Source organism: Martes martes, assembly GCF_963455335.1.
Source record: "Martes martes genome assembly, chromosome: 2".
Taxonomy (NCBI): Eukaryota; Metazoa; Chordata; class Mammalia; order Carnivora; family Mustelidae; genus Martes; species Martes martes.
Genome location: NC_137889.1, coordinates 195,451,405 through 195,465,701, shown reverse-complemented (window position 1 = coordinate 195,465,701; position 14,297 = coordinate 195,451,405). Strand labels below are relative to the sequence as shown.

General features: G+C 35.6%; 1 protein-coding gene across 1 annotated transcript in view; it reads right to left on the bottom strand.

Annotated features, from left to right (window-relative positions):
- Positions 1-534: 534 nt before the first annotated feature.
- Positions 535-14,297, bottom strand: part of DCK (deoxycytidine kinase) — a 31,327-nt gene continuing 17,564 nt past the window's right edge. The window contains exons 3-7 of the mRNA XM_080796030.1: positions 9,697-9,890; positions 8,549-8,696; positions 5,568-5,683; positions 4,708-4,798; positions 535-2,771 (exon numbers count right to left, since the gene is read on the bottom strand). Coding sequence (XP_080652156.1) covers positions 2,745-2,771; positions 4,708-4,798; positions 5,568-5,683; positions 8,549-8,696; positions 9,697-9,890 — 576 coding nt within the window. The 3' untranslated portion in view covers positions 535-2,744. The remainder of the gene's footprint in view (positions 2,772-4,707; positions 4,799-5,567; positions 5,684-8,548; positions 8,697-9,696; positions 9,891-14,297) is intronic.

Genomic DNA, 14,297 nt, shown 5'->3' with positions numbered 1-14,297 from the left:
TCGCTCGCTCTCTCTGACAAATAAACAAAATCTTAAAAAATAAAAATAAAAATAGAATAAAAATAAAATAAGACACACCTAATTTCTAGGGGGTTCTGTATACAGTGCTCAAACTTTCAGACATAGAAGATAAAAATATTCTGATGAGGGACTGTTTGCACAATTAAAATTACCTTCTTAAAAGAGTCAACTATAAAAATTAGTATATAAAGTTGATCTGACAGAGGAAATAGGATCCAAAGAGAATACAGACCACTAGGCTCAATACTCTTGTACCCACCCAATGGTACAGCTTTTATTTGGAGTCATAACAAATTTTTAAAGCTTTTATTCAATTCTATAGATTTTAAAAAGGCATTAAGGTAAACATTTCTAGAGGTTACTAAAAATCTCTAAATTATGTCTTCACTTAAAACAGAATCAATGTTATTTAAACCAGTCACCTTTTTATATTCATAATTATTTCTTTAAAAGTAGAATTTTAATTTTAAAAAGATATAATCATTTCAATGAGTATAGCTCCATCACAGTACATGAGGTTTATACTTATTTATTAAGCTAAAATTTAGTAAGAAAATTCATTTGTATCACACACAAACAAAAAAACCCCATATAATATCATGAAATAGTTTCAATATTCATGGTGAGTGTAGGACTTGAGACAAAGTCTCCCTTTCAAAGATCAGTGCATCTGGAATGTTTAACCTACAAAATTATCATCCTTGATTATCTAAAAACCAAAACAAAAAATGACATTTTAAAAAGGAAAATGAGTTTCAAAGTTAAAGTGACTCTTCCCCTCCTTTCAAACACAGAATTTTTCCAAAATGTCCAGTAGAAAGCTTAAATACATAGAAAAAACACTGCACACCTTACCTAAACAAACTTGAGGAAAAAAAAAAAAAAACTTCATCTACAGACCTAATAAAATGAACCCATGCAGCTTTTAAAAATTACAACTATTCTACCTCCTTGTCTTCTTTATTATTATATATATTTCCTAATATATATTTAACAAAAATGATAATGCTTTCAAGATACAGAACATATAAAACAAGATGATTTTTATCAGTCATTTAAAGAAGAAGGAAAAAACCCTAGGGTATAACCCTACAGAGAAGCAAAGCAAACTGTGAAGGGACGAGTGGTCATGATGTTCTCAAAGTAGAAATGTGTGACTTTCATTTAAACTTTAAAATAGCAGGCGACCAGGGTGCCTGTCTGGCTCAGTCAGAAGAGCATGCAACTCTTGATCTTGGTGTCATGACTTGGAGACACACGATGGGTACAGAGATTACTAAAAAACAAAAAAGAAAGAAAAAGAAGAAGAAGAAAATAGCAAGCTGCCTAATTAATCCAGACAGTAGGGAAAGCAGGGTACGGCAGGAAGTAAGAGCTGGAATAAAAGAGACTATACTGCTAAGAAGATCATCTTGTCTTGTCTTCAATTTCTCTTCTGACTCTCACCAACTATAAACGTAATGAAAACTACTCATTCCCAGCACAGGGTCAACAAAAAATAAAATAGAAAAACTTATCCCTTGCTATGTTCCACTAAATTTTTACCTATAAAAATGGGAAGAAATTTAGGGAAAACTATACCTTCACCTCCAATGAGTTAAAGACAATCATATTTTAAACCAATCTTTCAACTATAAGAGTAATAGTCCATTCTAAAAGAATGGTCTGAGAGAATGTAGGTAGCTATTTCAGGCTCCATATAAATTGAATCTTTATACTTTTTTCTCTTTTTTTTTTTTTAGAAATTTTTTTTTTTTTAAAGATTTTATTAATCTATTTAACAGCGAGAGAGAGAGACAGTGAGAAAAGGAACACAAGCAAGGGAGAGTAAGAGAGGGAGTAGCAGGCTTCCCACTGAGCAGGGAGCCTGATGTGGGGTTCGATCCCAGGACCCTGGAATCATGACCTGAGCCAAAGGCAGACACTTAAGCAACTGAGCCATCCAGGCACCCCTCATTTATCTTTTAAGTACAGACACATTTTGAGTTACCATTTCTGCTTTAATCCTCTAAAATCCCATACAAAAAGATGTAGTCTCACCCATACCACAGATGTGGAAAAAAAAGCAGAAAAAAAGATTAAATACTTGTAAGATAGTTTATGCCATTACAAAATGGGAGCAAAGTCTGACGTGCTCCTTCATGAACGAATTATAGACACATTCATAAATATCACTGAAGTGATTAAATACTAAAATGGTCTTATCTTCCACATAAATTAAGATGGTAGGGGAGACACTTGATCAAAAATATTTAAAACTTCATAATCCTTTTATAGGGGTTCCTTAAATTCCACTTTTCAGCTTGTAGTAGGTACATTAATTTATACAGGGTACATTACCATTTATTATGTAACATTAAAGCTCCCAGGTAAGAAACTGGTGAGGGGAGGGGGGAAGCCAACCCGCTGAGGAGAATAATAGGGGGGAAAGACAGAAGGAGGCTGGGTCCTTTGTGATGCAGTGTAGTCAGTACTTACTCTGGAACCATCTACCTCCAGACCTTTTGTTGTGAGAGATAATCAGATGTCTTATTTTTTTAAGGCAAAAAAGAAAAGAAACAGCTCATAAACTTTTACATAGAATTCATCAAAACAATTTTCTTCTTGGAACAAAAATGGTAAAAAACCTGGGTTTTCTAGAGACTTGTATGAATACTGAGCTATGAAGATAAACAAAGCTGAAGTATCTGGAATCATTGGGCTGCCTGTAGTCTTCAGCAAAATCACAAAGTGCTCAAAAATTCTTTGACCTGAGGGGAGGAAATAAATATTAACGCAATTCCTTGGCTAATTTGAAATGTCTTATGTTCATCTCTATTTAATAGTAATAACAGCTGAAGACCCCAACTGTATAAGTAACTCCAACACAAAGCCATAGCATTTATTTTCAAAAGATATATTAATACTTCAGTAGTAAAAGATAAATGACCTAAAATGTCATTACAGGAGTTATTAAATTTATATTTAAGATTGATGTAGTTCTCTAAGCACCATAACACAAATTTCATAATCTCTTTATAATAACATTGATCACTGACATGCAGCTTTAGCACCAAAAATATTAGTAATTGTGATGGTTTAAACAACTCTCAAAGGTCCAGACACTTAAAACTTGTTATTTTTCTGAAGCACAAATCTGAATCATGTATACACAATGTAATGTTAATATGCAAGGAAAGGTCATGTAAGTTGTGAATGAACCTAACCAACTGACCGACATCACAATGCAAAAAGATTCTGTTCTCCATAAATTCTAGATGATGCAGTAATTCTTCTAAAGAAACAAAGATTATTGCCTTGTAAAAATACTTAAAGAAATACCTAAAAAAGAAATACTTAAAAAATAACTACTGTAATAATGTCATATGGTGACAGATGGTGACTACACTTATGGTGGTAAGCACTGAGTAATATATAGACTTGTTGAATCAATATGTTGTATATCTGAAACTATATAAAACATTGTATGTCAGTTGTGTATTTCAATAAGAAAAAAAAGCCAATTATTAACATTATTAATGAAAGTAAATGTAAACAATAACATTTAAAGACTATTCTTAGTCAAAACACAGAAGTGTTAGATAAAATTAAAAAGTGGTTTTACAGATTGACTCTGTTAAAATGTTGGTTGGCTGTTAGAATTACAATGGCTGACTTAATTTTATTTCATTTATTTTCATAGTATCATAAATGAATTATATCCTAAATTTTTAACATCATTATGGTATAAATGATGGTGTAACATCATTATGGTATAAAGAATTTTCCAGATATGCTTTACTTTTTTCTATCATGAGAAAAACAAACATATGCTACAGAGTAGTTAATAATAAATGTTTAGATTGTCAAAATTCTTGGTATATATACTTTTATGAACGTCAGGTTTCTGTTATAGTAAATAGCAGGCATTTTATGAAGGAGAAAAAAATTAAATTTCTCTTAAAACTAAACAAACCAAAAAAATATGGCTTTGCCTTTAGATCTTGGATCATCACTAAGTTAATTAATATGGATAATGGAATATTTATTATACAATTCCCATTACTATTCTCTCTCAAGTGCACATCAATAGATTTTCTCCCAGTCCCTTTATCAGTACAGGCGTCACTCTTTAACAGAGTATAATCAGCTCCCACACACATAGAGGATAGCTGAACTCTGATTAAGACAATGACTCGATGATCAGGCAATGACAATTCATCATTGACAAGGTCCCACATAAAGTCAAAAGTAAAAATCCTTTAATCTCAAGACTTTAGCTAATAGAAAAATGGATGAAATCTTTATCCTACAACTTCAAATATCTTCCATACTGAATTTAGTTGCAAAAGATGAATTTAATTGCACAAGTAGTTTATTATTCAACTACCTAAAGACTGGTGATGGGGGGAAGAAGGAGGAACAAAGCAGAAGGGGGTGGGCAAGAATTTTCGTTAATGTGATTATCCCTATATTACAGATAAAGGGATGAATAGATAAAAGAACCTCCTCATTCTAGGTAAGGCCACTAAGCTAGAATTTAAACTTAGGATTAGAATTTGAGGTCTAAATCCCTCTAAAGCTCTTAACTGTCTCTTACTGTAATTTTATGTGTATTTTTCTCTTAGAAAATCGTTTTTTCACAAGTTATAACACTTCTAGACAAGACAAATCACATGTTACTGTATAGTCTTTGTATAAATCTACCTTTTCAATCAGACCATCGTGTTTGTCTTTAAAGTCTTCATTAATATCCAACGTTAAGATAGGGATTTCTTGTAGAAAATCAAAGCTGGTTCTGTTTAAAAAAAAAGAGATGAACAAACTAATTAGAAAAAGCAATAAATAAAAGACAAGCACTAAAAATTCACTCCTATATTATCTCTGGAAAATCAAAATGTTGTCAATCATTTTACATTAAATTTATCCAGCAAGTACTTTACCTGGAAACCCTTCTTTCTCCCCTAGACTTACTACTATATAATAATACTAATAGTAACTAAAAATCTCAAGTATAAAAAACATAAAGCTAGGCATTGTGACATAAACCAAAAACTTTCCATAAAGTAAGGAATGTTTGCATTGAGAAGAAGAGAAAACTAAAGCTCAAGGAAGTCACTCTGAGGTTCAAAGGATGCCTAAGGTTACACACTAACAAATTGGGATTTGTCCCAAGATCTGACTAATAATGACAACAAAGCCTGTGCTGTTAACAACTGTCCTGTACTACCTCCAAAGCCTTGATCTAAAAATTAAATTTGAAGTATCTTATCTTAAATCCTCTCTGAAAAAGAGTACCTAAGTAATGCACACATAAATTTCCAACTTTATCATTTAAATTCCATATATTAGGCTGTCAATACCACTGGAGGAGATTAACTACAAAAATTTTAAGAAAATAGGATCTCATTAAAATAAAAAGAACCAAAATTCACACCTAATTCTGGGAGATCCTATAATACTAGTTTAAAATAAAAATGGCTGAAAATGAAAATCTGACATGTTTTAGATTAAAATTTGATAAAGGTCTTTAAAATAAATAGTAAGTAAGTATAAGGAAGTCTTACTTCAGTGTTCTATGCAGTAGCCAGCTCTCGTGCTTATAGTGAAGCTTCTCTAAATATTCAAGAGGAATGCCTTGTTCTTCATTTCTTCCCCGTAAATATATTCTATTCAAGCATTTCTAAAAGCAAACAAAAAGAAAGGGGTTGGGGGCAAGGAACAATTATTCTTGTCTGCGATCATTAAATTTTTCTTCTCTAGTGTCTCTTTAGTTATGTTAGACAAGATCTCCATTTATGCCTTCCAGAAAATTGAAATAGTTCATTTCTTTCCTCCTTGTGCAAAAATTTGGTGGTTCTAACCATTTGGTGGTTCTAAACCAAGTAGTACTTTCAGAATAAATCTATAAACTTATGGGACCCCTATTTAAAAAATACTGTATAAAGTAAGTTTGGTAAGAAGTTCAATACACAAACTGTGCTTCAAAATTTATTGTAAATCCTCTTTTCAAATACTTAAATATCCTACAATCAAAAGATATTATAAATAATATTGATGAAATAAAGTTTTGTGTTTACAGACTTGAAGATACTATATTTTCTAGCAAAATGCAATTATTATATTCTTTATGTTCTACATTTGCATTTACTATTTTTGTAATTAAAAACAAAAATTATTTTCAAAAATAGAAGTGAATTTCAAAATTATTATTAAATTCTGGCTTTCTTCATATTAAAAAGAAGAACAAAATCATCAGTTGGAATCAGAAACCTAGTTTCTTTGAAAATTCAGCTTCAGTAGCAACACGGTATTCTTTCTGGCTAGCAGTCATGACATTCATATTCATCAGAGCCTACTCTGTGGTTTAGGGAAGACAGGGGAATAAAAAACATAAAAACTGGAATGGAAGCAGGAAAACCAGAAATTTGTTAATAAAGTAAGCTCTTAGTTAGGTTAGCTTTATAAAAGGCATCCACTTCCTGGATTCATTACACAATTTCATATATAAACAAGAATGGGGGCGCCTGGATGGCTCACTCAGTTAAGCATCTGCTTTCAGCTCAGGGCATGTTCCCGGGTCCTGGGATCGAGCCCCGAATTGGACTCCCTGCGCAGCAGGGCAACTCCTCCCACTCCTCCCTGCTTGTGCTGTCTCTCATTCTCTCTCTCTCTCTCAGATAAATAAGTACAATATTAGGGATGCCTAGGTGGCTCAGTCATTGGACATCTGCCTTCGGCTCAGGTCATGATCCCAGGGTCCTGGGATGGAGCCCAGCATAGGGCTCCCTGATCAGTGGGGAGCCTGCTTCTCCCTCTCCAGCCAGCTTTTCCCTCTCCAGCCTGCTTCTCCTGTCCAGCTCCCCCATGCTTGTGTTCTCTCTCTTGCTATCGCTGTCAAATAAATAAATAAAATCTAAAAAAGTAAAAAATAAAATAAAAAACCAAACACAATCTACTTTTTTTTAACATATAATGTATTATTTGTTTCAGGGGTACAGGTCTGTGAATCATCAGTCTTACACAATTCACAGCACAATTCACAAATAAACCAAAATAAATACAATCTTAAAAAAAAAAAAAAAGAATGGCGATGTTATGATCTATAATGAAAGTCACATTTTCAAGTAAGCTCCCTTAACTGAAAATGGCAAGGGTTCTCTAAATCTCTTCTCAACTGAAGCTACTATCCAGCCCAAGCCATGAAAACATAAAAGATTTCTTGAAATGGACTTCCATCAACTTTGCAATTCACTCACAAGTATTTGCTGAGCTCCTACTATTTACCCAGGCCCTATTCTAGGCAATGGAAATTCAATAGTAATTAAAATATCTGGTCTCACACCAAGAAACCTATATTCTGGGATGCCAGGTTGGCTCAGTCAGTTGAGAGGCTGCCTTCAGCTCGGGTCATGATCCCAGGGTCCTGGGATCGGAGTCCTACATTGGGCTCCTTGCTCAGCAGGGAGCCTGCTTCTCTCTCTGCCTCTGCCTGCCACTCCGCCTACTTGTGCTCTCTCTCTCACAAAAAAAAATAAATAAATAAAATCTTAAAAAAAAAAAAGAAAGAAAGAAAGAAAGAAACCTATATTCTAAGGGTTGCTTGAGCAAATTTTTTTTTTAAATATTTTATTTTATTTATTTGACAGAGAGAGACACAGCAAGAGAGGGAACACAGCAGAGGGAATGGGAGACAGAGAAGCAGGCTCCCTGCGGAGCAGTGAGCCGGATGTGGGGCTCGATCCCAGGACCCTAGATCATGACCTGAGCCGAAGGCAGACGCTTAACGACTGAGCCACCCAGGCACCCCGAGCAAATTTTTTTTTTAAAGATTTTTAGTTATTTATTTATTTGACAGGGAGAGATCACAAGTAGGCAGAGCAGAAGGCAGAGAGAGAGGGGGAAGCAGGCTCCCTGCTGAGCCAAGAGCCCGATGTGGGGCTCGATCCCAGGACCCTGAGATCATGACCTGAGCCAAAGGCAGAGGCTTAACCCACTGAGTCACCCAGGTGCCCCATTGAGCAAATTTTTAAATCTAGCTGTGATAGATAAGAGACCTTGCCAAAGTTAGGAAGAAATAATGAAGAACAAAACTGAGGAAGCACAGAGTAGGGCCTAAAAGAGCAACTTGCCAAATCTGGGTTTCTTCTTTGCTGAGAAAAGAGAATCCTTCTATCTACGCAGTTTCTAATTTGGATGTGGGAAATAGAGAGTAGGGAGTGGAGTTGAACTAAATTGCCTTCACTGCATACCACTAAAAGGACTTCTAAATATTACTTTAAATTGTCAATGGAGCAAGCAAATTTTTTTAAAACACTTTTTTTGAAGATTTTATTTATTTGAGAGGAAGAGTGAGTGAGAGAGAGAGAGAGAGCATGCAGGGGGAGGGGCAGAGGGAGAGGGAGAAGCAGACTCTTCACTGAGCATCAGGGAGCCCGATGTGGGGCTCGATCCCGGGATTCTGGAATCATGACCTGAGCCAAAGACAGATGTTTAACTGATTGAGCCACCCAGGTGCCGCAGCAAGCAAATTTTTACTTAGTCTCACCTCTGGAGTGGCTCGAAGATAAATGATTCCATCTAGTTCAAGGCTTTGGCCAAACTGTTGATTCATCCAGTCATGCCAGTCTTGATAAATTGTCCACTCTGTTTCATTCATGCAGTCAGATTCATACAAATTAGATGCAAAGACATACCTGAAAGAGAGTCCACATCAAAACATAATTCCTTTCCACAAAACACAAAGAAATAGAAAAGAGAAAATAAATCTATTAAATGGACATGGAACATTCTCCCAAAATCCATGGCAGATAATGAGTTAGCAGAAAAAAAATTAATAGAGTATCTCCAACTACAAGAAATATGTTCTTGGCCATCAGTTCTCAAAAAGGTAGGGTTGGGACCCGTGGTAGTCCCTAAGGTCTTTCCAAGGGTTCTGTGAGAGGCCAGATTACTGTATGTACAATACTTCAACCAAAAGAACATGGTACACAGATTGAATATAGAAGCATAAATGAGAATCCAGCTGTCTCCCATTAAGTTAGACATTACAGAGATTTGCAAAATACAATACAAGCCTCTTCTCACTAATTTCTTTGTTCTGAAAAATATAATTTTTATAAGTATGTTATTAATGCTAATATGTAATGGGTTTATATTACTAATTTTAAATAAATTAGTAAGTATTCTTTATATTCCTCAATCTTAATTTTTAACATGAATATCAATAAGACACAAAGCTCTTTGGGCTCTTCAATAATTATAAAGAATGGCAAGGGATCCTGTGACCAAAGTTTGTGACTGTTTTGCGCTAACTCTCTAGCTTAAAAGAATCCTCACATAAGCAGGGTAACTCTAAGGCCCCCTTAGAGATTTCTGATCTTGCCCAAGAAGCAAGTCCTGAATACAGATCCAGATTTAACCAGAGTAGATGAAAATTTTAAGAGGGTTGGAAGAAAAAAAACTTCTCCATAAATTTGAATGATATGGCTACCATAGTCCCCAAAGTCTCCATGGAAGCTAGCAATTATTAATGCTAGAACTTCCCTAATGCCATTATTACCAATCTGCTAAAGGAAATGTTCCATCTCAAATCCTCAACATAGGCTCTTACTCCTTTGATTACCAGAAACAGAAAAAAAATTCCAGTTCCATGCCACGATTCCAGAATGACAAGTGCAAGACATTTATATATACCTGTCACTATATATAGATCGCTCAAAAAATAACACAGGTTTCTCTGCGTCTTTGAGCTTGCCGTCAAGACAGGCAAGCTGGGCTCGAATTCGACTGAGGCAGGCATATGACTGGAAGGTAAAAGACCATCGTTCAGGTTTCTCATACATCATCTGAAGAACGTTTCCACCACTTTCCTGAGATGTCGTCAGTTCCTATTTTGAATTTGAAAAAGAAACAAAAAGCAGAATTAATGCTCAATAAAGCTATTTAAAAATTTTTCTTAAGTTCAAAAAGAGAAGTTAGATAAATAAATGCATCACAATTAGCAACATCAAGATGGTTAAGTCCTCTTCCTCCTGCTCTTTCCCATTGCAGTTCTCAGGTTGCCTGAGGTCTAGAAGAATCTGAAAGGCTAGCTTAACCATCAGTTCCTTAGAGCTTTTCCACAAGAAGTCACAAATTAAAAGCCTATGGCAGAAAATACTTGTTTAGCCCTTTTAAAATTTTGAATTAATTGTCAATATTTATTTAACTTTTTCTTCTTTTAAGATTTTATTTATTTATTTGACAGAGAGAGCACAGCAGGAAGAGGCGAAGGCAGAGGGAGAGGGAAAGGGAAAAGCAGGTTTTCCACAGAGCAGGGAGACAAATGAGGAGCTCAATCCCAGGACTCTGGGAGCATGACCCGAGTCGAAGGCAGACGCTTAACCAACTGAGCCACCCAGGCGCCCCGACTGTCAACATTTAAAAGCTAAATAATTTCACATAATATATTTAGATTTATACCTTCTTTTTAAAAATACAAAACCACCAATAGCATTTTTCACAGAACTAGAACAAACAACCCTAAAACTTGTACGGAACCACAAAGACCCTGAATAGCTAAAGCAATCGTGAGAAAGAAAAACAAAGAAAAATCATATTGACTCTGAGGCCTAAGGCACTTAGTAGTCTGGAAAGTTTTAGCAGACACCTTTTGCCCAAGTGATGGATTAACTAAACCTTTCTTGGTATATCTACAGATTGTGTATTGTTTCCTAGAAAAACCCAGAACCAAACCTTCTTGTACAACCTCCCTCCCCCACACCAGGTTACCAATACGCACCCTCTGAGCACCCTGATAATGTCTGTAGCTGGCACCACTGAATCTGCACGCAATCAAGAAGTGTTGTAAACCACTGTGCTCCCTTTTACTGATTAACTGTCCAAAAGTTCCTTTAAAAATCTTTGGGCCAGGGGCGCCTGGGTGGCTCAGTGGTTTAAGCCGCTGCCTTCGGCTCGGGTCATGATCTCAGGGTCCTGGGATCGAGTCCCACATCGGGCTCTCTGCTTGGCGGGGAGCCTGCTTCCCTCTCTCACTCTCTCTGCCTGCCTCTCTGCCTACTTGTGATATCTCTCTCTCTCTGTCAAATAAATAAATAAAATCTTTAAAAAAAAAAAAAAAAAAAAAAAAATCTTTGGGCCAGGCAGAAACCCTAGACTTGGTTTTTGGACAAGAGTCCACCTTCTCCCCAGGTGATGGATCTCCTGAATAACGCTCATATTCCTTTCCAGTCAGAACTCATCTCTTGAGTATTGGTTTTTCAAGTGATGAGCAGTTGAACTTGGGTCTTTCGGTAACACTATCACAATCCTAGACTTTAAGATACACTACAAAGCAGTAGTAATCAAAATGGTATGGTACTGGCACAAAAACAGATACATAGATCAAAGGAACAGAATACAGAGCCCAGAAATAAACCCGTGCTTATATGGTTAATTAATCTAGGACAAAGGAGGTGAGAATATACAATGGGGAAAAGACCATCTCTTCAATAAACAGTGTTGGGCAAACTGAACAGCTACATGCAAATGAAGGAAATAGGACCACTTTCTAACACCATACACAAAGTAAACTCAAAATGGATTAAAGATCTAAATGTGAGACCTGAAACCATAAAACCACCTAAAAGAGAACACAGGCAGTAATTTCTTTGACATCAGCCATAGCAACATCTTTCTAGATACATCTCCTAAGGCAAGGGAACAAAAGCAAAAATAAACTATTGGGACTACACCAAAATAAAAAGCTTTTGCAAAGCAAAGGAAACCATCAACAAAACAAAAAGTCAATCTATTGAATGGAAGAAGATATTGGCAAATGATACATCCATCTGATAAGGGATTAATATCCAAAATATGTTAAAAAGTTCACCTAACTCAACACTAAAAAAACCAATCTGATTTAAAAAATGGGCAGAGGACCTAAATGGACATTTTTCCAAAGAAGACATACAGATGGCCAAAAGACACATGAGCAGATCATCAACATCACTCATTATCAGGAAAATGCTGGTCAAAACCATGAGATATGACTTTGTACCTGTCGGAATGGCTAAAATCAAAAAAGATAGTAAGTGTTGGCAAGGATGTGGAGGAAAAGGAATCCTCATACACTACTGGTGGGAATGTAAATTGGTACAGCCACTGTAGAAAACAGTAGGGAGGTCTCTCAAAAAATTAAAAATAGAATAACCATATGATTCAGTAATTCCACTACTGGGTATTTACCCAAAGAAAACAAAAACACTAATTCAAAAAAATATATGCACCCTTTTTTATTGCAGCCTTATTTACAAATAGTCAAGATATGGAAACAACCTGAGTGTCAACTGACAGATGAATGGATAAGGAAAATGTGATATATATAAAAAACATTAAAATATATATATATAATATAAAAATATTTAAAAATCATAAAAATATATATAGTGGAATATTACATACAGCCAAAAAAAGGATGAGGTTATGCTGTTTGTGACAACATAAATGGACCTAGAGGGTATTATGTTAAGTGCAATAAGTCAGTAAAAGGCAAATATATGATTTCACTCATATGTAGAATCTGAAATAAACAAATGAATAAAAAAGTAAACAAAAAGCAGAATCAAATCTATAAATACAGAGAATAAGCTGATGGCTGCCAGAGGGGAGAAAGATAGGAGATGGGCAAAATGGGTGTCGGGGAGTGGGAGATACATGCTTCTGGTTCTGGAATGAGTAAGTCACAGGAACAAAGGGCATAGCATAGGGAATATGGTCAATGATAGTGTAAGAGTGTTGTATGGTGCCAGATGGTTGATACACTTGTGGTGAGCACAGTGTAAGACAGAGTTGTGTTGAATCACTATGCTATACAACTGAAATTTGTGTAACATTGTGTGTCAACTACACTCAAATGAAAAAAAAAATTTTTTTAAATGTGAGAACCAAGCAATACTGTGCCTATAGTTCCTCTCAATAAAAATTACCTAGAACCAAATCACACATGCTTCCATTAGGTGGGACATACGCTCTCCAGTTCATCATCAGCCCCTGTCATTCCCTGTTGATTCTCCCACAGGCCTGACTCATTTGTTCAGCTACCTGACCCTGCTAGGCATTTTAGGCCCCAATCTTCTAATAAAACAGAACAAGTCCTCCCTAAAATTTTGTGATATCATAATCATATTGTTGTAACAAATATTTTCAGTTTAAGAAAATGTAGAATAAAAAAATAAAGTAAAATCTCCAAAATCTTTATTTTCCCCCCAAGAGTGAGGCGGAGAGCATGAGCAAAAGGGGCAGAGGAAGAGAGAATCCTCAAGTAGACTCCATGCTGAGCATAGAGCCTGAAATGGGGCCCAAACTCATGACTTTGAGATCATGATCTGAGCCAACACCAAGAGCAGGACACCAAACCAACTGTGCCATTCAGGTGCCCCAATCTCTGTAATATTATAAATGAATTTGAAGTAGCATCTGGAACTCATGAATTATTTTCCTTTCTATAAAATATAGTTAAAAAAAAAAAAAACCAAAAAACAGTTTTCCTAGCTCCATCCACCAAAAGGTCTATAAAAAATGACAACCTTTTAGGTATAAATATAAATGTCACCCAGATTATGATCTCTAAATACCATTTCCCACTGAAAAAAATTAGTGTCACATACCTGATTCCATGCCTGAAGAAAGAAATGTACAAGATGAGTTTAACACATCTTGCTCCAGGAAACAAGTAAACTATCAAAATCTGCTGAGGTTGTACCACAGACACAAGGGAGCCAATATAAAAGGGCTTCCACTTGTCAAAAAGATTGGCCCCTGGGGCGCCTGGGTGGCTCAGTGGGTTAAAGCCCCTGCATTCGGCTCAGGTCATGATCTCAGGGTCCTGGGATCAAGCCCCACATGGGGCTCTCTGCTCAGCGGGGAGCTTGCTTCCCCCTCTCTTTCTGCCTGCCTCTCTGCCTACTTGTGATCTCTGTCTGTCAAATAAATAAATAAAACCTTAAAAAAAAAATAGGACCCTTTGAACATCTGAAAGGAATGGTGAATAGAGGGCAAAAATTATAAATTCATAATACTAAAGAAAACCAGAAAACAAAAAAACCAAACTCTTGAATCATCTTTGGAGGTTCTAGGTAACCAATTAATTATTCTGGAAATTTCTAGATATAGAGAAAAAATTATCCAAAATTTTATTCTGGTCCTTCGTATGCAAATGTTATTTCAAATTAATGGAATAGAAGAGGAAAGGATCTCCTTCGACTGAAGAATCTCGGCCAACAGCCTTGATTATTAGAATATCTATCACCTTTTCT